We start from the raw sequence: 24927 nt of genomic DNA, 5'->3' as shown, positions 1-24927 counted from the left end.
TCACCCTTAAGTTTTCTCCTCAAGGTTTCTTTAACAATTTAAGTATTTAAAGCTTTTTCTCCATATTTTAGTCTTAAACGTCAGGGATCACTTAAAGTCAGTTAAAAAATGAGCAGTGTTATTAAGGTAATGCACTTTTTGTACTGTACTGCCTTGATGACAATGCTAATTTCATTGTACATTGCTCTGCTCTGTATGATGTCAATAAGCAGTATGGATTTGAATTGATAGTTGCACAAAAGACCATAGGAGGATGAGATAGTGGCGCGCTTCTTTAATGATCCATCCATGCAAACACAATTTCATGTTTTGTAAGTGATTATTCTGCCCATTTCAACTCAGTTATAATTTCATGTTCTGTTTCTTGTATGTTGCTGTCTGTTATGTCTCATAATGTCGTATATTTGCTGTGTTGCATTAATAAGTACCAGTCCAAATTAAATTCCACTGTGAGCTAAAGCAAAAGAGATCAATTGAACTAATAGTTGCTGGTTGTGGTCTGACCCAGGGAGCCAGAAATCATTTCATTTGATCTTTAGAAAAACATAATGCAAGGATATTACCATCCTCTACATCTGACTAGTCACAAAATCCACAAATCAGTCCTTGTACATTAATAACATTAATTCGTCCTCACTACAACAGCTACAACAATGAAAGAAAACACAGATCTCTGTGAGCACAGTGTAGCAATTGCAGCTAACTGATGTAAACAAACTTTAACCAGCCCCCTCTTCAATGAAGAAACTGGTTTGGATGCTTTCAGGTATTAACAATCTCCTCAGGAAGAAGGGCTCTGACATGACAACATGCAGTGTTTAGCGGATTTATTTTTAGGCTTTCACTGCAGTCAACAGTTTGCCAATAGCGGAAGGATTCATGGCACTGCAACAGGAAACAGAACTGGAAGTCAGTGCCTGACAGAAACCTATAAAGCAGTACTGCCACAGCTGTTTTTTTCATAGATTACTGTATTCCGTCAAGTAACTGGAAATAATTATTTTAAAGTCATAACAATAGCAGATGAAAACATTACTGAGATAATGCTATTGCTGATGATTATTATACTTGCTGGCTTGTAAGCTGTAGTTTGGTCGAGCATATCTGAGCATGCCGGTAGGGCTGGGCCTGGAGCCTCGATCATGTTTAGCACTGACTGCAGTGTGTCCACAGCACCAAATATCAAAAACTAGAACTGGGGTACTAAAGGCTGACATCACATGTCAGATTCACATCAACATTTGCCATGTCTCTTGATGTTTTCTGGCATTTTGAAACTCAACCTCGGTATGGTTTCAACTCTAGTATTAAAACTTTTTTGAACAATACTCAGCCTTTCATAAAGGATGCTCCAGTTTGTTCACCAGTTACTTGTTTACTTGGGCTTTGTCATTTCATGCTGGGTGGCTTCATGGGTTCCCCACGTAGGGTGTTACAGGGGCTCTGGGGTGAAATTGTCGGCACGCGACCTTGTGTGTTCCTCTACATACAAGCAAAACAAGGACTTGTTCAGCAGAACGTTGCTCCATAGCATCACTTGTAGTCAAAAAATCCACAGGATACAATTTTAAATTTCAAAAACACCTCTTAGTGAAGTTGACAAAACAATCTCAGGGTCCATTTAATGCTAAGTTCACACTACATGATTTGAGCCATGGTTTTCTACTCCCCAACAGTTTTGGAGATCGCAGATAAAAGCCCCAGATCAGAAGCAAATCAGCACTCGGTAGGTGCCAGCAAATAGGGACTTGATTGCTATTTGTGAACTGTTCAAAGATGATCTGAAAGATTCACTGATGCATTGCAGATGCCATAAACATATCTAGCATTCTAAATATCTGGACTGGGAAGTCTAAATCAAGTAATGTGAGAAGTGTTACCGTAGTGACTGGCAGTGACTTTGGTGACGAGCTATAGCTGATGAGAGTACAAGACACAAGATGAGGGGAAAGCTGGCGGAGGAGTTGTGCAACATCCATCCTTGCTGCCCGTGTATCCCAGTCCATTCTGTTTTCTTTTTCTTCCTTGTTTTTTTGCCGTAAATCAGCGCACAAACAACTTGTATCGCTCGTTTCTTGTAAACAATTATTTTAAAAGAAAAAAAATCCTGTTTCGCGCATGGCGTCATTTTCCGTGTCACTTCTCACGTTTGTTTTTGGGACAAAACGTAGTTTGGACACCAGACAGAATCGTCTGGATTCATTCTATTGAAAGAACTTGTAATTTATGAGTCCAGTATTTCATGATTCCACATTACAAGACAAAAGGTTCTGTAGTGTGAACAGTACATGGCATTACTTGCTCACTCTGGAACTTTCAGGAACATCACACAGTCATGAACTTTGTTTGTTTATCACGGAACCGTAATTGTTCAGACTTTCCATATTTAGGAGCATTTTTAGGACCACATGTTTGCGTAAAAGCGTGACACTTTATTGAAGACTGTGTGATGTGGTTGAAAGCTCCAGAACAAGTGAGTTAGTTGATCTTGAGTCGAGATTGTTTTGATCACTACTGTTTCCCAGGTCAAGAATAAATTCTCAATGGTGAAGTTTAAATTCAAATGGATAGAGTATAGTAGGTTCTTCTCCGCGCTCCCTTTATTTCAAAATAAAATCACATTTATTGAAGCTTAGTTTCCCAAGATTGACCAAACCTCAGTTTCTGATCAAAGAAGCGGATCAGCTAAGATCTTAAGAGGATCCACTGTGCTGTAAGAGCATATTAACCTGGATCAGTTATACTGCATTAATATAATGGAGCCTGGTCCCATGAAATGTATTGAAAACACTGTTTTGAAATGTTTTGAAATGTGTGAGACTGAGACTAATGTAAAATTGATAGCAGGTGGCTGAGGCAGATGTTATTACTGTTTTTGGGCTGTAACGAGTTCTGAGTTTCAATAGAATACAGATTATTCACTGACAAAGACGGTGAACCAGAGCTGTGTAGTGTGACATGAGTGGTAAGACCAGCAGCCATGAGTTCAGTGGTAATACTACATGTATTCTCTATTACAAAGCTTTCCAAGGGATCTGGCTCAAAACCATCCTGCAATGAGGTATGCCATCCTTTTGTTGTTGAACCAGACTGGGACTACTGACTAAATGACTTATTTGTTTTGATGTCCATGATGTGAATTGATTCTCCATCCAACTCTCATGGAACTCCATCCATACTGACACTGATTGTGAGTCGGGTTTCTCCCTGTGCAGGCATCAGTTGGTGGTCATTGTGATTTCTTGGTGTGAGCTCCTCCTCTTGCATTTCCCCTGTTCCTGCATCTTTTCTTTAATCCCCATCTGTTGCTGTCAAACTGATGTCATCTCTCACACCATCTGAATAGAGACTGGAGGCCAGTGTGCAGTCTGAGCAGAGTCACAGATTATATTTTTACACTGTATAATCTGTATTTCTGCATAGAAATAGTCAGTCATGTAAGAGAAGCAAGAAGGTGCCAAACATTTATGTAAATGTGTTTTTTTTATTATTAGCTGTGCTCAAAGTGAGACTTGATGTGAGTCACTGCAGGGCAAAAATTGTCTGAAAATGTAGAACTGATGAAGATTAAAATGAGCAATTTAAATGGATACCAGCGGGGTCCTCCTTTTGCTATTGCAGGTTCTCTAACAGGCTTAGAATGTATAAATGATAGCTGAGGTCAGGGGGCTGAGCATGGATAGGAAACCTCTTTGTTTTGTTTTTTTGAGAACCGAACTTTAACATTCTCTGATTCCTGTTTCTGTACTGTGGATTTTCCGCTTCTCTCATTTTATATCTTATTTATGTTAAACTGAATAACTAATAATGTTGATCAGACAAAAAAAAAAAAAAATCAGCAGATAAATTGATAATGTAGTAAAGTAGTCATTAGTTGTAGCCCTTTTCAAGTACCAAAATCTGAAATCAAATGCTTGCTCACATTTTTAGTTGCGTTGTTGTTTAATTCAATTCTCTCTCTCTCTCTATGATGAAATGAATGCAAGCTCATTCAGTAGTACTGTAATGAGGGTTCAGATGTTCAGATTGTGTTCAAGTGATTGTGGTACTTATCCATAGTCAGTGTATCAACCACAGTAGACTTGAATCAGCACGCTTCCAGTTTGGAGAATCAGGCAGGAGCACCGGCACAGAAGCTGAGTACTTTCCTGCTGTGGACGGGGTCAGCAGGAAAAAAAATGCATTTTAGGCATTTAAAAAATCTAAATCAGTTTAAGCATACATTTATAATTTGAATATTTTCACTGCTCAATCTTGCTGTCAAACAGCTGATGTGCAGTGTAATACAGTGTTTAAGCTGTGCAGCATTCAGTTTGAACAGCCAGCTGCCATGCATTCACTGACCGTACACTGTTCTCCCCTTCCAGAGTGTTTGTCAACAGAAGCTTGGCCATGGAGAAGATCAAGTGTTTTGGTTTTGATATGGATTACACTCTGGCAGGTAAGTGCAGTTTGAGCCTTTTGGTATTAGCCTGGATAACACATGAAGGTTTAGCTGCCGTGGCCAGAGTCTACACCATCTGCATGGTAGATTCAGTAAAGTGGGATCTGATGGAAAAAGTGAGTCCATACAGGCCTTTCCAGTCCTACTTGACCCTTCTTTGAGTCCTACTGAGTTCATGTTTTTGCATTTGCTCACTCCCTCCTGGAATTTGTGAGTTAAAGCTAAATTCTAAAAATTATTGGCAATATTTTCTATAAGTTGCAATGTATTTACAACCCAAACATTTTTGTGAGATTTTTTTTTTTTGGAATAGTGCGCCAATTTTGTTCTTACCATTTAAAAATAAATCAAAAGTAATAACCAGTTTTATAAGAGACTGAGCCGCTATCTCAAACCAACACCCAGCAGTTTAGATTTAATAGGTAAAACTGTTTTTGCCAGCAGCACTACATATCACTGTAGGAACCATTTGGAATAACTAAGGAGGGGTCTCAAACTTCTTATGAAATGTTAACTATATGTCATTACATACTGCCTACTAATGATTTTTTTCTTTTTTTATCAACAGAAAAAATGTATAAAAGTAGCTGATAAAATAAGATAAGTTAATAAAGTAAATACAATAAAATACAATGTAAATGGATCAAAAACGGGGCAGCACATTTTCACGGTTCATGACCAAATGAGTCAGTGTCTCAAAATTTCAAATCTGGATGATCTGAACATCAAAGTTGTTGGTTCTTGGGGTCAGTTGGTCCTTGGCCCAGTTCACTGGAGCACCCACTGTAACCCAAGCTGCTGCCGCTCAACTGTGTGTTGAGGTATTCCTGGCCTGAAGGCAGTCAGACTGTAATCCCACACCATGATGGGAGGGGGGGGGGTAAAATTTATCACCCACTGGTAATGACTGAAAAATTCCTATCCTTTTGTTGAAAAAATGACTCAGATTAATCAGAGCCTCTATCACACCATCAGGCTCCTTCATTAGGCTTCCTCCCTATCTCTCAGAATGAGTTAGCTGACATTATAACCCCCCCTCTGTGAAGTAGTTATCAACTATTCCATCTCTGGTTGTTTTCCCCACTTACTTTTAACTTTTAACACTTCGATTGGCTGAGGAAGTGGGGAGGGATAACTGGTACACCAGTGGAAAGGTTCTCTTCTTATTTATCATTGTATTATAAATTGTTTGTATAATATCAGTCGCTCCAGGATTTTGAGATTGTGGCTAAAATACATGATTTCGCGGAAACTTTTCTTAAAAGTTGCGATTAATGTTTTTAGATGTTTTTTGTTTTTTGCAATGAAACTGCAGGAAAAAATATGAACTGCAATAATTTTTGCTTTCATTTTTTGTATAATTCATTAAAAATCTAAGGCAACTTGTACCAGTGAGAATAAATCCAGTGCAGTGCTGTTAAATTTAGAACTAAACTATAAACAACTTGTCTTCACCATATATCAGTGAATTACTGACCACGTAAACATCCACCAGGCCTCTAAGGTCATCAGAGCTTCTGATTGTGCCATGCTCAAAGTTCAGGACCCGTAGTGACCAACGTTTACTGTCCTGACCCTCAGGTTAGGGAACAATCCCCTTCTGGGGGTCAGGATAGAAACCTCTGAGTATTTTAAATCTCATCTCAAACCAGCATTTCATTTTCTCAGACGCATTTTATTGACCCCCCCTGCCCTGATTTGTTTCATTTTTTTATTCTTTTAATAATTTTTGTCTTTGATTGAATTAGGTATTTATATGCTTTTGTCATTGTATGTTTTTAATGCACCTCAAGATGCACTTTATAACCCTGATTTTAAAAGTGCTGTATAAGTAAAGATTTATCTAGATGTTTACTTGCAATAGTCATCATCTGTTAGTCATTTGTTATGTGCTTCTAGACCCCTGTGCTGCAGGTGCAGGTCACAACATGTCAATCAGTCAGTCACACATGACAAACTCTCTGTGCAGTATTCTTCAGTGTTTTTGGTGCTGTGCCTTCATCAGGGTGATTTGTGTGTTGTGAACATGAGCCTCTCCCTGTCTGTCTGTAGTGTATAAATCTCCTGAGTATGAGTCGCTGGGCTTTGACTTGACAGTCGAGCGTCTGGTGTCCATTGGATATCCACAAGAACTGCTCAACTTTGTCTATGACCCCTCCTTCCCCACCAGGTCAGTTCACGAAGCCCTGCCTCTTTTTAATACTGACTTCATATTTTAAATTAAATTCAATTGCAACAAGTTCTCACTCTCAGGTTTGCCTTCTGCTTCCTGTCTTTCTCAGAGGTCTGGTGTTTGACACGATGTATGGCAACCTGCTCAAAGTGGACGCCTATGGGAACATCCTGGTGTGTGTGCACGGGTTCAACTTCCTAAGGGGGTGAGGTTCACTAGTCCCACATACTCCACCACATCTCTAAAGAACTAGGCAGTTTTCCACCTCATTCAGCCCTCATTCAGCCCTCCAATAACAGTAACAAACTATCTACAGCCAAGCCAGCAGCACTGAGCATCATCCAGGCTGATGGGAATGTGGTTAGTTTGACAGGTATTTGGTATTCAACCAAAGTATTGGACATATTGACCTGATGATGGTGCTGGATGAAAAGTCAAAGTTAATCCTGAGTGGAACGTGACTGAGTTACACATCCAGTAGATGTTGAGACTCACTCATTTCCCTCAGAACCACAAATGTCAACCTCATGTGGAATGAGAAGAAAAGCAATTATCAAAAGGTGACATATTTCACCTGCTGTTGATGCTACAGGAAATGCTAGGGAATCACCAAAGTCCAAAAAGATTCATCCTCTGAGGACCATAAATGTAAAGAGTTTCATGACAATCCATCCAATAGTTTATGAAGGAGAAAGATTCCAACAGGAACACTTCTGATATCCACACAACCCCTGATGCTCTTGTTACTGTGAAGCAGCGTCTTCATGTGCAGATCTGTGTTGGTGTTGGTGGTATCTCATGTTCTGAGAGCACACACACAGAACACACATGCATGTAACAAGCACAGAGGTGGAAGATGGACATTTCTGACCACAGGAGAAGGAGCTGTTAGAAATGTAATCTAATGTACAACATGTGTACAGTATAGTATAACTCTGTTTCCTGGTTTGACTTCCTGTAAGAATGTATGTATGTATCTGAACTCACTCTGCACAGACCTGACATCAGAGAGATGTACCCAAACAAATTTATTCAACGTGGAGATACAGACCGCTTTTACATCCTCAACACACTCTTCAACCTGCCTGGTAAGAAAAGACGTCAACACAACTTCTCTACAACTTTTATACAATCTCAGAGTAAAAGATGGAGAGGGACTATTAAAACATAATAAAATCCAAAATGTAAGATTTTAAGGGCAATCAGCAGGGCACAATCAGAGCGGACATTTTACCATGAGGCTTCAGGTACATTTTTGATCAGATTTATGATAATTTATTTGAATAATCATTTAGCTTTAAAAATAATAGATTAAAAAACCAAAAAAAAACATTTTACTTTTCTGCTGCGTCACCTATATTGGTGTTCTCCAGTGGGTGTGATTGTTGGTTTTGATTGTTTGTGCTCTAATTTGATTGGTTTAGTGTCTGTGTGAACACACACTAAAAATAGATTGGGGGGGGGGGGGGTGTTATTCCATTGGGCGCTTTAAAAAACCAAGAGCCAATGGAGAGAGGCCAGGATGCGGGGAATGTGATCCCTTTTCCTGGAACCAGTCAGAACCCAAGCCGCAGCGTTGCAGTTGCAGGCGAGACAAGGATGACTGGCAGAGTCCAGAATACAGGCAGTTACAGTAGTCAAGCATGGAGGATATGAGAGCATGGATGGAGGAAAGGTTGTATTTTCGAGATGGTACGAAGCTCAAAGAAACTGGATTTAACTACTTCCATTTATGTGATATTAAAATTATCATCATAATTTTTATAACTAAAATATAACATATATATATATATATATATATATAAATATAACATGGGAATCTTTCCCATCATGCATCCCATGTAATGTGAACACTTCATCAGCCTCTTCTCTGTGGCTGTAGTGAATAAGAGAGAATTGTATGTAGCTCGTATGACCATTTGTAGGCCATTTGTAAGTATGATCTTCAGTAAGATGTAAGTTGACAGTGCGCCACATGATGATCAGTCATCTGCTGCCCTCTCAGCTGCTTGAAGCTTTGACATCTTTTACACTGCTTTGTCCTACAACAGTTAGAAAAATGTAAAAAAATAAATATGCAACTAGCTGTAGTATCATAGTGTCACATTTTATATATTCTTACTCAAAAAGTATAAGGATGTTCAATTTTGGTTCAACTTGAACTGGTTTTGACGATGAATCTGATTCCACTGGTTTCTTCACAACGTTAATTTGTCATGTTGGATATATGTTGATATTCAGCTTCACAGTCATCTCACTGTCTTCTTCCTCAGAAACCTACCTGTTTGCTTGTCTGGTTGATTTCTTCAGTAACTGCTCCAGATACTCCAGGTACTGTTGCACACAGAGTACTGTCTGTCTGTGGGAAGTGAAGCTGGTTCGGAATAAGAGCCTGTTTAATGATTTAATAATGTTCAGTAGAATTTCATTATCCTGCTCTCTCAGAAACACTGACTGCATTAACTCCATTAATTGTAATGGTCTCTGTAGTTGTGAGACTGGCTTCAAAGATGGCGACCTCTTCATGTCCTACAAGAGCATGTTCCAGGACGTCCGAGACGCTGTGGACTGGGTTCATTTCAAGGTAAAAATAATTACAGCTGTCAGTTGCTCCTGCAGTCTGTGCTCGTTTCATCCCCAGCTCTCAGTCCACTTCTCTTTCTTTTCAAAGGGGTCCTTAAAAGAAAAAACAGTTGAGAATCTGGAGAAGTACGTAGTAAAGGATGTAAGTATATACAGCAGCTATTAGTTTATAGTTTGGGTGACAAATACTGTGTCTCATTTTTTGCCGTTCAGTCTGTCTGCATCGTTGTTAATGTTTGTTGTGTTCCTCCTCAAAGCCGAAGCTTCCTCTCCTCCTCAGTCGCATGAATGAAGTAGCCAAAGTATTTCTGGCCACCAACAGTGATTACAAATACACAGAGGTGAGATGAAAGTTCAGTCAAACATGTTAATGAATGCTGAAAGCAAAGCAGAACCTGCTGTCTTGTCTTGTTTTATCTTCTGTTAGATGATGTTAATGAGTTCTGTCTTCTTTTGTTCTGGACCACAATGTAAAAACAAACCCTCCCCTGTCTTACAGAAAATTATGACCTACCTGTTTGACTTCCCTCACGGCCCAAAGGTAACACTCTTGATCAAATAAAGATTCTCAGATAATGTGTATCGTCAGGGATCTGAATGGATTTGACTTGAACTACCTTGCTTGTGTTCAAGAGAGAAAAATGAGAAATGGCAGATGTCATTTAATATGGATGAGATTAAGTCTCTGTAGACAGGGTGCTGTGCAACCGTACAACCAGGCTTTAATTAAAAACCTTTGAAATGAAGAAAAATAATTCATACAGGAACTTTTCTTATCTCCCCATAGCCACTGGTGGTGTAAACCGGATATAATTTGAAGAGAAAAATGTAATAAAATATAATAAATATGGGCTAATACAATATAATTGTATTTTGAAACACATCTTTTGATGTGTAAGTGCTTTTGAAATGTAGGTCACACCGTGTTGTGACTTAAGGATTTTGTCCTTAGTGGTTAAAGCATTTAATGCTTCCTCAACTAGCTCGAGTGTAACTCCATGCACCTGAACAAGGACGACACACGGGGTTCATTGTGTGTCAGAATACCTGAACAAGCTAAGCCTGCTGACACACGTTGATGTGGGTTTTTTTATTGTATTAGCTCACATTTATAAAGCAGCTTTTATATTTCACCAACCACTTGAGAACCTGGAATTCGATTTTTTGGTACTACTTTACAATCAGAGTCCATGAATGGTTTATAACTAGTTTATTAATGAGCTTGTTAACACTATAAATAATTTATAAGCTGTTATAACACATGAAATAAGAAGGGCAACAGCGAACTGTTGCTTGCCAAATAGTGAGCCCACAATAATCTGTTCTGTTAAGCCTCATATCTCAATACTTACTCCATCATCAGTGTTTGTACCTGCTGCTTCATGACCCTAATGTTAATTTACTAGTAATTAACCATGTTACATTTATAACTGGTAAAAGAAGCCTTATTGTAAAGTGTAAAACCCATCAACATTTATTAATGAGTTACCAGTTAAAAATAATAGTAGCTCATTAATATATGATGATGTGTTTCACACTTTACAATAACTCATTATGTGATTATGATTTATAAAGTGTTAACAACCAAATTAATAGCCTAATTTTAAACTATTTATAAATCCTTATTGTAAAGTCGTCCTGATTTTTTATTCATTTATTTATTTTCTTATTTTTATTTTTTTATGCCATGATGCTGTACAGCTGTATGATGATGTACGTGCGTGTGTGTGTGTGTGTGTGTGTGTGTTCATTACAGCCGGGCACACCCCACCGGCCCTGGCAGTCCTACTTTGACCTGATCCTGGTCGACGCCCGGAAGCCCGTGTTCTTTGGAGAGGGAACAGTTCTGCGGCAGGTCGACACTGTGAGTGTTCACTACAGAAGCCTGCATGGACACAATACCATACTCTGCTTACTGTACATTTGAGAGCAGTAATGTGGGTCAACTACATTTTTGCTGTGTAAAGACTGCTGTGAAAAAATTGCTGTGACTGAGTCTTGGTTTCTTTCAGACCACAGGTCGGCTGAAGATCGGCACATACACCGGACCTCTCCAGCATGGTATTGTTTACTCTGGAGGTAAATAGGAAACCACCTGAACACAGCATGTTGATTGTTTCTTATGATTTAATTTGGTGTAACAACCATCAAAGTGTGACTCAATGTGTCTGGCAGTGGTATTTGCTTATTTCTCATGAATCTGATCATTTCTCACTCTATGTAATGTAGATGTATTTGATTTTAAACCCAATTCAAGTGGTTGTACACACACTAATGCTAGACAAGAATTAAAGGTGTGTTTACAGCAGGAATGTAAAACAGGACTGTGTTACATTTGTAGTTCTAATCAGTTGAGAAACTGAAAAAGATTTGTTGTGTAACACAGGAATAGAATATGGAATATGTGCTGAGTCGTATAAGCACTTGTTAGTTTGAAGTGTGGACAGCATTAGAGCCACCAATGTATTGTAACACCCTGTATCCTCATATGTGAAAGAACACTGCAGGCTGTGCATGGAGAACAGCACCATCATATCTGTGCAGTAGTCCCACACAGCCCCTAGCCTGAGGCTGTCTGTGCTAAGCTCTCCTCCTCCATGTCTTCAGTCATGGTGGGTGGTGGTGCTCATGCTCACTCTCCTACTCTTTGACCCAAACACCTCCCTGCTGCTGCTGCTGCTGGAAGGATTACCTCAAGCATTAGCAAGCAAACACCTGATGTCTAGAACAGCAACTTCATATAAAACCATCACAAGTTGTTGCTGTGAGACGATGAAAGTGGCCAAAATGGTTATTTTTCTTTTCTACTCCCAGGTTCCTCAGACATCGTGTGTGACTTGCTGGGTGCTAAAGGAAAGGACATCATCTACATTGGAGACCACATTTTTGGTGACATTCTCAAATCCAAGAAGCGTCAGGGCTGGAGGACTTTCCTGGTGATACCGGAGCTGGCTCAGGAGCTGCACGTGTGGACCGACAAGAGTTGTGAGACCAAACACATACACACACATATATATATGCACATACAGCTATATAACCCCACCGTTTGAATAGAATTAAACAGTGTTGTTCAGCGGTTTAAATTAAAATCTGTTATGATTTGGCTTGATTAGAAATCAAGTTGTTCATTAGACAATTGGGAAGTAAAAAATCCTCCTACATTACCATGCATGACAGAAATGTGAATGGGATTCAGTTTTCTGTTGATCTTTAGTGGTCTGCAGTTCACACAGTGTAACCAACTGTAACCCTGTCGCCATGAAATCATTCACTGAAACTCAGATCATTGCCAGGCTCACTAGTAAAAAATGTTGTCATGTTTTCTGACTGTCTTCAGGGATGCGGTGTGATGTTCTAATGCCAGTCTTTGTTTTTCAGCCATATTTGAGGAACTTCAGTCTCTGGACTGCTTCCTGGCAGAGCTTTACAAGTGAGATCCTTCTCAGCTGTTTGTTGTATCTTGCAGAAACGCAAAGGTTCTTAATGCACCTTTCAGACATTTGAGGTGAAGAAAGATAAAAAAAAATATGTTAATACAAGAAGAATTTATAGAAATTGGCTCCAGGCATAAATGTTGTAGTCAACACTCACACATATGAGAGATTTCAGTTTTTGAATATTAAGAAATGTATAAAAATGTCTGGAAACATGTTCACACATTCACTTAGTCTTTATGGGTTACTGAGTTTAGACTGATGAGCAAATATGTCAGTTTTCTCAATGTGAAACACAATAAAATGAAGGGGTTTGAATACTTTCTGAAGCCTCTGTTAATTGCCTGAAAGGTGATAATTATTTAGTTTCTCCTCCAGTGTGGTAGGATTACCTATGCACACTGTGTTTTGCAGCAGTTATCCCTGTTGTTATGGCAACATGGATAGAAATAATGTCCAGGTACTGAACTTATTGATAGTCTGATACATAGAGATTACCAACACATGTGGTTCTGCAACATCTGGTGTCAGCACAGTGTCTCAGACCAAAGTCTCATTTGAATGAATCTCTCCCTGTGCCAATCTTTACTATATTAAGTGTCAGTGTTTCTTCACTGTATGAAACAAACCTGGGCTGTGCGGGGCCTTTGTTTACAGAGTGTGTAGAAACTCACAGCAGGTCATTTAATCTTGCCTGACAGATCTTGTGAAGTGACCAACTGATGTGGAAACTACATTTTAAAGTAAAAGTAAACTTGTGCTTGGTCTTCAGGCATCTGGACAGCAGCAGCAATGAGAGACCTGACATCAGCTCCCTGCAAAGAAGGATTAAGGTACAACTTCCTCTGACGCTCACATGTTTCTTCCTCCTGTCTTTCACCTAGAAACAGCTCCACTAGACACAAAAGTCGACCAGTGTGAGATTTTGAAGGATAACTGTGTAAAAATGAAAGTTGTCATTATTTCCATCACTACTGCTGTTCAACATGACAATGACAGATCTCTGTATCCTTGGTTACAACCAAGTAAATGTTCCTGAGCCTTGTTTCAGCTCTGACTGTTGAACACAAGAGTTCCTGTAGGAGCGGCAGGACTGCAGAGCACCGTCAAAGCTTGTTTGAAGCTGTGATCACAATTCTGTTCAATACAACATGATTTATCCCTGTGAGGAAAGTCGAATGTACAAGGAATGGAGTTTTTTGAATGAACAATATCTGTTAGAAATAAAAGATTTTTCCTAATTTGTCGTGTCAATCATGGCTGCCGGGAAAAATGTCAGTGAATGAAATGTCATGCATGTCTCTGTGTCTCTGTGTCTCTCATGTCTCCAGAAAGTGACCCATGACATGGACATGTGCTACGGCATGATGGGAAGTCTGTTTCGCAGTGGCTCCCGTCAAACGCTGTTCGCCTCCCAAGTGATGCGCTACGCCGACCTGTACGCCGCCTCCTTCATCAACCTGCTCTACTACCCCTTCAGTTATCTTTTCAGAGCGGCACACGTGCTGGTGAGAGTCACTCACTGCTGACACTCTGTACAGACTCCAGTGTGTGTGTATCCGTCTGCGCTTCATGTATTTTTTTTCCTCCTAGATGCCTCATGAGTCAACGGTGGAGCACACCCACGTCAGCATTATCGACACAGAGTCTCCGCTGGCCACGCGAAACCGTCACGACGTCGACTTCAAGGAGATGGAGTGCAAACGGCACCAACTGACCCGATCCATCAGCGAGATCCAGCCCCCTCACTTCTTCCCCCAGGCTCCTCAGGAGATCACTCACTGCCACGATGAGGATGATGACGAGGAGGAGGAAGAGGAGGAAGAAGAAGAAGAAGAGTAGATGGAGGGAGAAGAGCAGAGGAGTCTGAGTCTTTCTCTCACATCCAGTTCGTCCAGTTTTAATGTTTGAAGTTGATCTTTTCTTTTGTTGATAACCACAGGGCTGCAGCAGCTGATTCTGACTGTCAGAGCCACTTTTACATTTAGAAAAACAGGTTCACTGTGTCAACCGGTCTGGACCTGATCTTGTACAAGACAGGGACTACTGTAGATTCAAGTGGTCTTGCTACGTCCCTGGTAAGTGTACCTGTCCACGAGTAAATCAGAATTCGAAAGTGAGTTTAGATTCCTGTCTGTTAGTAGTATAAGATGCAGGCAGTGAGGTGTTGAAGAGAGAATAACTGCCATACTCGTAGAGCAGCTGTTCGTTGTTTGATCCTCCTGGTTCTGTTGGGTTTGTTTAATTTCCTGCTTTTGTTGGAGTCCAGTCTATGTTTCTTCTGTACTGTAAACAGTTTACTGCCTTACTGCTTAATTCTGCACCGTACCTCCAACCTCAAAACATGTGTAACACTGAGGTGAAGAGATTAACCTTAACCCGTCTTAAAGGAGCAGTCCGCCCTAAGACTCTGTAACAGTTGGCACAGCCACGTTTGTCACATAAGTCACGTTCAGGAACTAAAAGGTTCATGAGGCCCATTGTTGTCTCCGTTTCCACTGCGGCCATAAGACCCAGGAGACTATGCAAATCAGGCCGATGATGTATGGAAGAGCAGGTAAATGCACTACACCCTTTCAGTCCAGTGTACAGGACACATTGCGTCCCGTATGGATTCAATGCAGGACGCAGCATTTTATTTTCAAATACGGGACAATCCCGTATTATACGTGACGGGTGGCAACCCTAGCCACTCCGGCTGTTGTGGTCTTTTATTTTTTTGTAGTCCTGTTTCAGTTTTTTTTTTACCTTCTCACCTTAGACCCTGGTTCCTGTAGTCGAAACGTGCATAGTTCTTCAAAAGGTTCCTGGTTCCTGGGGAAAGTTCCTGCGGTGGAAACGCAGTTATACTTTATATTTTTGGGACCATATTACTTTTTGTGTAATTTCTCTTCCACTTCCAAAGAGACCTGGTCAAATGTAGAGATGTGATGATATGTTGAAGTATTTTAGCACAAGTAGAATTCAACAAAAGAAATTATTTAGCTAACTTACCCTAAAAGAGCCATTTGTAAGTTTTGCTATTACTACATTGCCAATGTTGGCATTAACAGCTGTTTACTTATCTGTCTTGCCAAGAGCTTCAGCCATCGTATATTACAAGAGGTCATGATACGCTCTCTGAACAGTGTTACTTCCTCAGGGCAGACTGGACACTGCGGTGACTCAGTATTGGAAAGTGACCAGACAGTTTGACTGTGCCGGAGCTAGCTGGCTAGCATGCTAACTGCAGTACAAGAGAAGAGGCGACAGATGTAGAAGCAAAACAACAGGGTTGCCTTCCACCAGCTTTACTCTTGGCGAGTAAACAAATGAAGTTTGATGTCTAACTCGCAATGTTTCTTCTAGACTGTTAAGTTAACAGCTGTTAATGCTAATGTTAGCTCATTAGCGATGGCAAAACTTATAAATAGCTCCTTTAAAACATTCATAGTGAATGTCTGGTGGTGTGAGACGCATGTCTCTCAACAGAGCACAAAGCAATGCAGCTGTCCTCCGTGTTGAAAAGCACAAACTTTCATCTGATTGTGAATTTTTCTTTTTTTTTTTTTTTATCCCATTTTGAATTTCTTGAAAAGAATTCTGGGGCATGGGGAAACTGAACTGTAGTGTGTGTGCAACACAGCTGCTGAAACGAGTCAGTCATAAAACGGTTAAACTCCAGAGGAGTATTTTCTCTTTCATTTTGTGATGCCTGCTGGAGTGATGTGAAGTCAACAGCCAGCTTCACTGTTTTTAATACCCAGTTCTTTCTCTCAGAGTTGTAAAATAATACCACATTTCTTATATTCCACAGAATCAGAAAGACTTTGGGGCCAAGACTCATCCTGAAGTCCCTCTGTCCTATGCTCTGGCTGCATTATGTGTTTTTTAAATTACTGCAGAAGTAATGTAGATATGACTCCCTGCACAGTGTTTGCAATGGATTGTGAAACAGTTATTGCCTTATTCATCTCACTTTGAGCTGATACAGTGAGAATGAATGAGTTCGATTGTTAAAGACTATATTTTAAACATTAATGGTGAATTGATTTCATGAGTCCTGTCTCAAGTCCAAGTTTAGACTGTATTAATTTTTCCTGGCAGTAATGGTCCTCCATAGGGAGGTGAAACTACTGTGTTTCTCTAACTGTAGTTTGAAGTTTATCAGCTGATCAGGTCTGTCTGCTGTATACATGCTGTTACTGTAATGGGAGAGGTGGACTGAGCTGCTGATGTGTGTCACTGTGGGCCTGTCTCTGTGTGCACTAATGTCATCACAGATACTGCCAGTGAATGCAATAGTGTCTTTTAGTAAGCTTTAGAGTTCATTCGGTTGTTTGTTTCTTTGATTACCATCATGTTTTTAACCTCCTGCCCTGAGTTTAAAGGAGCTGTGATTTAACAGGAGGACCTTGTCTGCTGGACTGATGCACAGTATTGATCCTTGATGAGGTGAACAGTGAAATACTCCTTGTTTTAAAGGCTGTGTGATTGTGCTGTTTGTGTGTTACAGCCTCACACAGAAAGTTTCTGATTGAATATGTTGGAGCTGCCTCGTCCTGTCTGGACTGATCAGCTGGATCTTTTCTCTCCTTGTTGTGGGTCAAAGTTTAAATGTCCTGCTGTCTGTTAGGTCTGCGCTCAAATGGACAATTGATTGACTTATTTCTGTCCGGTTGCACGTTGAGATGTTTATCCGGTTATTTGAGTATGGGAGCAATTTGTTACACTGCTGCTGTTGAAGAATAAAGGTCAGGACACCCCCAGAGTGAGCAGCAACAAGGATTTACAATGGTTAATTTTCTTACTCGTCATTTCAGAACCGTTTTGCATGCCTGTGTTAATGACAGCGGTCACTGTCAGCTGCTTTGAAAACGCGCTTCAGCTTCAGACAGAGTCAAGTGTAAAGTGAACCAAATGAATGTATTTTTACCTGCAACAGTTGATGCATGTGTTGAAGTTGCATTTTAATTTGAAGAGAGTTGAAACGTTGAGACGGTTTGAGTCATGACTGATGTTTGTAATAAATTTTCTGATCCAATATGGCAGCTGAGTTTTGATTGTTCAGTCAAAGTTACTCATAAAACTCCAGTGTTGTGTCATGCCTTATATATCCGTGGGTGATTGTTGCGAGTGTTGTATTGTTATTGTGTACAGAGTCACATCAAACACCAAATACTAATGTGGGGTTCCCTCCTCCAAACACCTGACCAAAGGTTTTCTTGTCTGTTCTGTTTCATTATTCTTTCATGGCTTTATCCTCATTTACACACACTAACAATAACTGATATTACAAACAAAATACATATGAGAAAAGAAAGTTAAAGGAAATAATGATATACACACATGCAGTATATACTCATACAGAGCTGTGCAAACATTTTAGGCACTAAAAGTAAAGTCAGGATATTTGCAAATATAATACCATGAATAGTTTTTAGCTCTGATCCCCCAAAACAACACCTGTTTTCCAAAGCACTTGGCAGGTACAGTAGATTGTTCTAGCATCTTGGACCTGCCTCATTCCTTCTGTGGATTTAGTGTCTCAGTGTCCCTGTTGCTTCACGTAATCCAGGACGGACTCCATGACGTTGAGATCAGAGCTCTGTGGGTAACAGACCATATGTTGCAGGACTCGTTCTTCTTGGCTTGAAGAAAGGTCTTAATGTGTCTGGCTGTGTGTTTGGGCTCATTGTCCTGCTGCAGGATGAACCTGGTGCTGATCAGACGCCTCACTGACGGGACTGTGAGGTGCAGAAGAATCTATATATTTAAAGTGCATGAGAGAGCTGTCCTAACTTCAGCAATGAAGACAGAAACATCTGCACACACCACATGAGAGGGAGCTGAAACTGCTGTGATAAACTGGTACAGTGGTGTCACAGAACCTTTGATTACAAGTGGTGATTGCACATTTTCTGTTTCCTTTGATGTGATGTATAAAACTGTTGTGTTTCAGAAGTGTTTATTTTGTGTTCAGCACTTTGGACTCAGAGCTTAAGGAATGTGGATTTAAAGTTCCTTATAATCTAAAGGTCTCTGTCTATGTGTTGTTTGATTATAGATTAGGTCTAGGTTCTATATTAATACTGTGAAAGTATCAAAGCCTCAGTCCACAGAGAAATGCACACAGCCTGTATTCAGACACTGAGCCTTAAAACCAGCCGTCAGGACTTCTGGAACTTTGTGATGTCACTGCTCTCAGCCATCTCACCTGGACCCACCATCCAACCTTGCAGGATTTGGTTTCTCCGAGTGAGTGAGTGTCTACCTGAAATCTGCTATATTTTTATTGGATCTCAGAAAACAGTCAGCCAATCAGAAGAGAGGCTCAGAACTTTCTCTCTTCTGATTGGCTCACTGACCTGTTCTTAGAGCTCCAGAGAGAAGCCTGAGAGAGGAGATGTAAAACTACACTGAGATGGTTTTTGGTTCTTAAAACCACAAATATATCTTCTTACGGATCAACACTTCAAATAAAACACAGAAGAAGAGGAAAATATGGAGCTTTAAAGGCTCAGATCACCCAAATCTACAAAAATCTTTCCTGTGGTGTCTCTCCATGCCAAATGCAGATACTTTTAGTGTTCATCCAGGATGTAAATCATGTCTCTGGAATTTCTGTTTGCAGCCAATAATATGGCGATGCATGGATTTTCCTCTGCTATCCACCGCCATCGTCCAGTCAGGGAGTGTGTTTTAGAAGGAAGCACATAAACTGTTCTGGTTTCTTAACACACTTTATTCTGTGTTTTCGTTTTAGTTGTCACCTGTCTGTAGTGGACAATTTTCATTAAGCTGTCTCAGTGGATAAGGGGCAGAATCAGCATGTATGAACTTACTTAGGACACAGCTGTTTCAGAGTTTCTTCTAAGAAAACTGTAAGTGAAACATGTTTGACTCTTTGCCAAACACAAAGTTTAGTGTTGAAGCCATGAGTGAGTCAACCTCTGGGGTGTCGCCTGATCAGTCTCTGGCCCTGGACCTGTATCCTGGCTTCCTCTGGGCTCTGATAAGAGGAGAAAGAACATTATTTAAACTCAAGGTTTAAGAGGGGAGATGAAAAAGACCTGGCTCCACATAAGACCTTAAACCCCCTGAGGGGGGCAGCTCTGTGCCTGGAGGGGTGAGATACAGGCTGAAGGCGAATACTGACCAAAACAATACCTTCAAAGTTCTTCAGCTGACAAGAAGACGTGTCAGTGACACAGGTCAAAGGTCAGATGTCAGCTGAACTCTGTTTGGAGTTTTAAAGGTTTAAAGGTCTGACTGCAGACAAACACACATTTACACACATGATAGACAAAATAAACAATTCAGTAGTGTCGACAGTATCAAAAATGTTGAATGTTTCCAAATGTTCAAAAGCAGTGAAAGATTTCAAATTCTTAATTTCTTATTAGTCATTCCAGCAGCTGTGACCTGTCACCTGACATCAGAGGTAGTGAGGCTGTTTTCATACATTTGCATTTATGGTAGATGGACTGAACTTATACAGAGCTTTTCTAGTCTTATCAACCATGAAAGGTGCTTTACACAACAAGCCACATTCACCCATTCACACACACGTTCATTCGGCGCTTTCTTCTACACATGCAGTGCTTTTCTACCACAAACATACACTCACACACTGATGTAACATCTGGGGAAAATTTGGGGTTCAGTATCTTGTCCAAAGTTCACTTCAACATGTGGACTAGAGGAGACAGGAATCAAACCACCGAGCTTCACACGACCCGCTCTACTTCCTGAGCACCTTTCTACCTTCATAGAAAAGCACATAACAGTTCGCTTATCATTCATCCACTCCCACACACTCTTACACACCAATGGCCAACCATCAGGAGCAATGCGAGGTTCAGTGTTACCAACCCTACAATAGCTGTAATTAAACCTCTTCCTAAAATGCTCTTGATCCAGGTGTGTTAGCCAACCAGCCTTCCCCTCCTCTACGTCTTTGAGAAAACAGTTGTCAATCAGTCGTGTGACTTAGAACAGAACGATTGTTTATTAGAGGATTTTCAGTCTGGATCGAGATGCATGATAGCACGGAGACAAACGACCTGCTAACTGCAGTTGAAGAAGGACTCGTCTCTGTGCTTGTTCCCCTCAGAAACACTCTGCCTTCCCTCTGAAAACATCAGCGTGCTTTTCATCTCTATGATCCTGTACGTGTCGGCATGCATGGAGTCCGCTGGTCACCACCGAAGGACAACCCCCCGGAGCCTTCAGCCCCGCTCATCAGCAGCAGACTCTGCATGTAGCGGCGTGGAACACGTGCAGCATTAAGTAACAAGACTCAGCAGCTCGGCCTCAGGGACACTGTCAGGGTCAAGCAGCTGTTTGGCCTCCAGGCTGCTGATAAGTTTGTCCCTTCGCTCCTTATCATGAGTCTGAGCTGATGATGCATCCAATGAGAGACTTTTAGAAATAAAATCTTGTAGAAATACTCTTGTCATTGTACGGCTGTATTGGAGTCTGAGTGTGCCATTGGAGCAATTAGTCTTCATATAAAATTATAATCCAGTGATATATGCAACATTTCAAAATAAGAGCTCTTGCTGCTCTGTAGAAAGGGCCTTGTTTCACACTTTGGTTCTTACTGTGACATTTACTCAGAAAACTGAAACTGTAAATGTTGGTAAATGTTAGCAGCAATCTCTTTGATGCATCATTTAAAATGAAAATTAAACTAGACTTAAAAAAGTAGGTACATTTGAGTCAAAGCAGCTGGTGCAACTCTGAAGCAAACCAGAAGCACGCTGACCTGAGGAGACCCAGGAAGCTGAGGCCACCCAGCAGTTCTGAAGCAGGTGGTTAAACAGGTTTGTAGTCTGGATGGTGACGCTCACTGCCAGGATCTGCTCCATCCTTGAACCCCAGGATCTGTGGACTCTGTCTGTGCAATGTACTATTTGTACTGTTTGTCCCTCACTGTCAGTATGTCCTCACTGCTGCTGACCGGGAGCCCTCCACCAGCCTCCCTGCTTCAGAGAAGCTTCAGCAACATCTGGCTGCAACAATCTGCGGCCAGTTGCACAAAACACCTTAAGTTTTCTACCTAAGTATACCACTCAAGTTTTAGTTTATCCTTAGCTGAGGGAGTTACTTTATGGTAATACAGAATCTCTTAAAAGGTTTCCTTAGTTAAGGAAAAAAGTTAAGGCATTTGCAGCTATGAAAAAGAAGTTTTCCTTGGAAACTGTTGAACTGACTTTAAGTTATTCCTTAGGTATAAGTCTAATAAGAAGAAAACCTTAAATACTAAAGTGAATGTTTTAAGTAAACGTTAAGGAGAGGACTTAAGGGTGTTTTGTGCGACTGTTTTTTATTTTAAGGAAACCTTAAATCAGAGTTTAAGGCACATCTTAACTTAAGGCAACCGGCCTCTGGCTCTCATCGGATTCACTCAATCACATTCATTCATTCCTCACACATCCTTGTGTGTGTATATTCTAGATGTGAAAGGTCATGAGTATGGTTATCATTTCATATCAACTACTTGTACCATCAAAGCTTTAAATGCAGCTGGGAGACAGCCAGACAGAGTCTCCATGAAGGTCTCTGACTCATTTCTTACAGGTGTGTATTTGATTCTGTGCCATTTTACCGCTCATGCAGCGAGACGCTGTTTGTGGCATCATGAGAAGCAAAGATGACACAGATGAATATTAAATAAATTCATTTAATACAACTGATCAAAACATTTTACATAACATAAAGAACACATGCTCCATGGCTGCTGCTTTGCAGAGCAACCCAGGCACACAGGCTCCGTGTTCGTCCAGTCCCAGCTGTACCAGCCAGCCACGTGTTATAAAGCAGAAATATGGTATTAAAGCCTCTGGAAGCTTCAGTGCTGCTCAGGCAGCGTTGGGATGGATCCTCCGGAGGTTTGGCGGCGGGTCACCATCACTTCAGCAGGTGCCTCAGCTGGTCCTGCAGGTTTTTAGAATGCTCCACACTGGAGGACAGAAACAAGCGTACACAGGAGAGGCAGTGCACGTCATTAGTGTGTGTGTTATGGCTCACAGAGGAGACAGTACTGTCAGCTCTTTCCACTAAAGCAGGGAAGTGTTTAGACTTACTTCTTCTGAATGGCCTCCTGCCTTAGGGGACGGACAGACAGACAGACAGACAGACAGACAGACAGACAGACAGACAGACAGAGTAAATATTCAGTTTGAACAAAAGCCAATGAGTTTCACATGTGTAGTGATAATCAGCTGACTGATACTCACTGGTACTGTAAATGCGTGGTGATTATGGACATTTTTCTCAGACTCTGGAAGACAGAAGATAATGATGTTGAATTTCTACTGGATTAGACAAACAAGAGACGGATCAATTTACTTACTTACTTGCCTGAACTGTCACAAGCGCTCAGTGAGCAGAGACTGAGGAGTATAATTTCACCTTTGTGGAACTGTTCAGGTTTGGGTTACAAATAGGAAGGTCAGCAGTTCGATTCCCAGCTCCGCCAGTCTGCTTTCGGAAGTGTCCTTGAGCAAGATACTGACACAAACTGCCCCCAGTGTATCAGCAGTGTGTGACTGTGTGTATGGTACGAAAGTGCTATATGTGTAGGGAAGAGCGTGGTGTGGGTAATTGGGTGAATAGTGCACGAGTGGACAATAAGACTAGAAAAGACCATTTGCCTTAGAAACCTGGTGATTTAACTTGTGTGGTACTGTTGTCTTCCTCCTCTGCACTGAATAGTGACTCACTGCTTCACTGATGCACATTTCCATACTCACATCCTCAGAGTGCAGGATGGCGTCCTCCTGGATGACCATGTTTCTTGCTGCTTGACCAAGAAGCTGAAAGAGACATTAGTAACAATGTGGCTGCAATTAATGATTTTTTTACATTATCAATCTGACTGAATGATTTTCTTGTTTAGTTTTATCAAACAGTTCCAAACTCAAAGCTCTTCACATGAAGACCCTCTCAGTGAGAGGCTGGCACAGGAAATCTCGCGATGTTTGCTTGAAAAGCCTCAAACAAATAAAAGAATAACAGTTGAAACCAACAGTTTGACTGGAGAGCTATGAAGCACTTGTGTTAGGCAGATGCCACTCCATCTTCAGCACTGGTGTTCGGTTTGCATTACACCAACGCTAACGTTCATCTTCACTTTAATAACGTAACTAAATGTTTAATCGTTTAGCTACATTAACAGTCCAGTAACAGAATCCTGTTAGCCTGTAAGTCAACCAAAATAAACCATGAAGCTCCACTTTCAAAATTAAATCGCCACTGGAGTCTGTGCAAAGTGTGTTATCGATGCTTTTATTTTGAAGACAGCTGCTCTGGTGTTTGTTCTCTCCGTGTATCTGTCCTCGTGAGGAAGCTGTCGTGATAAAACCCACTCGTGTCGTTTTACCTCCTGACTGCGGGATCCTTTCAGAACCTGGCGGGTCAGCGCGATCACATCCCCGCTACAGGAGCCCACCTTGTCGGATAATAAACCTTTGACAGACTGGCCGAACCGCGGCTGGGACTCAGCTGACGCCATTTTCTGTTTTGGTTTAGCGACGGTGCGCGGGCAGGGTCAAAAATAAACAGCAACGAGTCCGATAAACTCGCACTAAAATATTTCGTTTCACTGCAAAACAATTCATAATTGTGTAAAACTAAAAACAACGAATCTACTTTCGGTTGTATGTCATTATCACAGGCATATAACATGTAAACAGCAACTGTGAATTGGCAGAGTTAGTTTAAAGTTCCTTGTCCATAAATTTGTTTGATTCACCTCACTGATGACAGTGTTATAAATCATCTGTTTTACTTAAAAGAATGAACTCTGTCTATGTAAACTACACACAGTAGTTTTGCAAATAATGTGACGCTCTAGAGAACAAAAGAACGACACACAACAGAACAATAATGATAGTTAAAGGTCCCATATTTAGACTTCTCTGGTGGTTTACCGCCATACTATCTTAATATTGTTCTGCATTTACTATTTTGGGCTTCTTTCTGGAACTTAGCTGACCTGATAAAAATGTAGCAGATTTCAAGTAAAACCATTACACTTAGAGAAACCAAATCCTGCAAGGTTGGACGCTGGGTCCAGGTCGGCTGTGCAGGGGCATGGCTGAGGGTAGTGACTGTTTCAGTGTTACATCACAAAGTTACAGAAGTCCCGACGGCTGGTTTTAAGGCTCAGTTTCTGAATACAGGCTGTGTGCATTTCTCTGTGGACTGAGGCTTTGATACTTTCACAGTATTTATATAGAACCTAGACCTGCTTTATAATCAAACAACACATGGACAGACACCTTTAGACTATATGGACCTTTAAC

The 24927-nt window shown here is 40.8% G+C and overlaps 2 protein-coding genes across 4 annotated transcripts in view; one reads left to right on the top strand and one right to left on the bottom strand.

Moving 5' to 3' along the window:
• nt5c2a (5'-nucleotidase, cytosolic IIa) overlaps positions 1-17657 on the top strand; it is a 19025-nt gene extending 1368 nt beyond the window's left edge. For 2 of the 3 annotated variants that reach the window (XM_087179180.1, XM_023425842.2), the window contains exons 3-18: positions 4368-4441; positions 6497-6614; positions 6727-6822; positions 7614-7705; positions 8891-8948; positions 9108-9201; positions 9289-9342; positions 9458-9541; positions 9700-9741; positions 10957-11064; positions 11213-11279; positions 12015-12185; positions 12579-12630; positions 13407-13467; positions 13966-14142; positions 14228-17657. In XM_087179180.1, the coding sequence (XP_087035306.1) occupies positions 4368-4441; positions 6497-6614; positions 6727-6822; positions 7614-7705; positions 8891-8948; positions 9108-9201; positions 9289-9342; positions 9458-9541; positions 9700-9741; positions 10957-11064; positions 11213-11279; positions 12015-12185; positions 12579-12630; positions 13407-13467; positions 13966-14142; positions 14228-14476 (1597 nt within the window). In that variant the 3' untranslated portion in view covers positions 14477-17657. The remainder of the gene's footprint in view (positions 1-4367; positions 4442-6496; positions 6615-6726; positions 6823-7613; positions 7706-8890; positions 8949-9107; positions 9202-9288; positions 9343-9457; positions 9542-9699; positions 9742-10956; positions 11065-11212; positions 11280-12014; positions 12186-12578; positions 12631-13406; positions 13468-13965; positions 14143-14227) is intronic. The other variant, XR_015438437.1, reaches the window with a different exon arrangement.
• A 4628-nt stretch (positions 17658-22285) lies between these two features.
• On the bottom strand, positions 22286-24157 carry borcs7 (BLOC-1 related complex subunit 7). Its single transcript, XM_023425845.2, has 5 exons — positions 24003-24157; positions 23374-23436; positions 22858-22901; positions 22705-22725; positions 22286-22580 (listed from the first exon to the last, which is right to left on the bottom strand). Exons 1-5 carry the CDS (start codon positions 24132-24134, stop codon positions 22529-22531), a joined length of 312 nt encoding a protein of 103 aa, XP_023281613.1. The 5' UTR covers positions 24135-24157; the 3' UTR covers positions 22286-22528.
• Between the last annotated feature and the right edge of the window lie 770 nt (positions 24158-24927).

The sequence above is a fragment of the Seriola lalandi genome, unplaced genomic scaffold (genome assembly GCF_002814215.2).
Source record: "Seriola lalandi dorsalis isolate HSWRI2012SDOR001 ecotype SW California unplaced genomic scaffold, Sedor1 jcf7180002054795, whole genome shotgun sequence".
Lineage (NCBI taxonomy): Eukaryota > Metazoa > Chordata > Actinopteri > Carangiformes > Carangidae > Seriola > Seriola lalandi.
The sequence above is the reverse complement of the archived record's forward strand: the minus strand, read 5'-3'. Positions and strand labels throughout refer to the sequence as shown.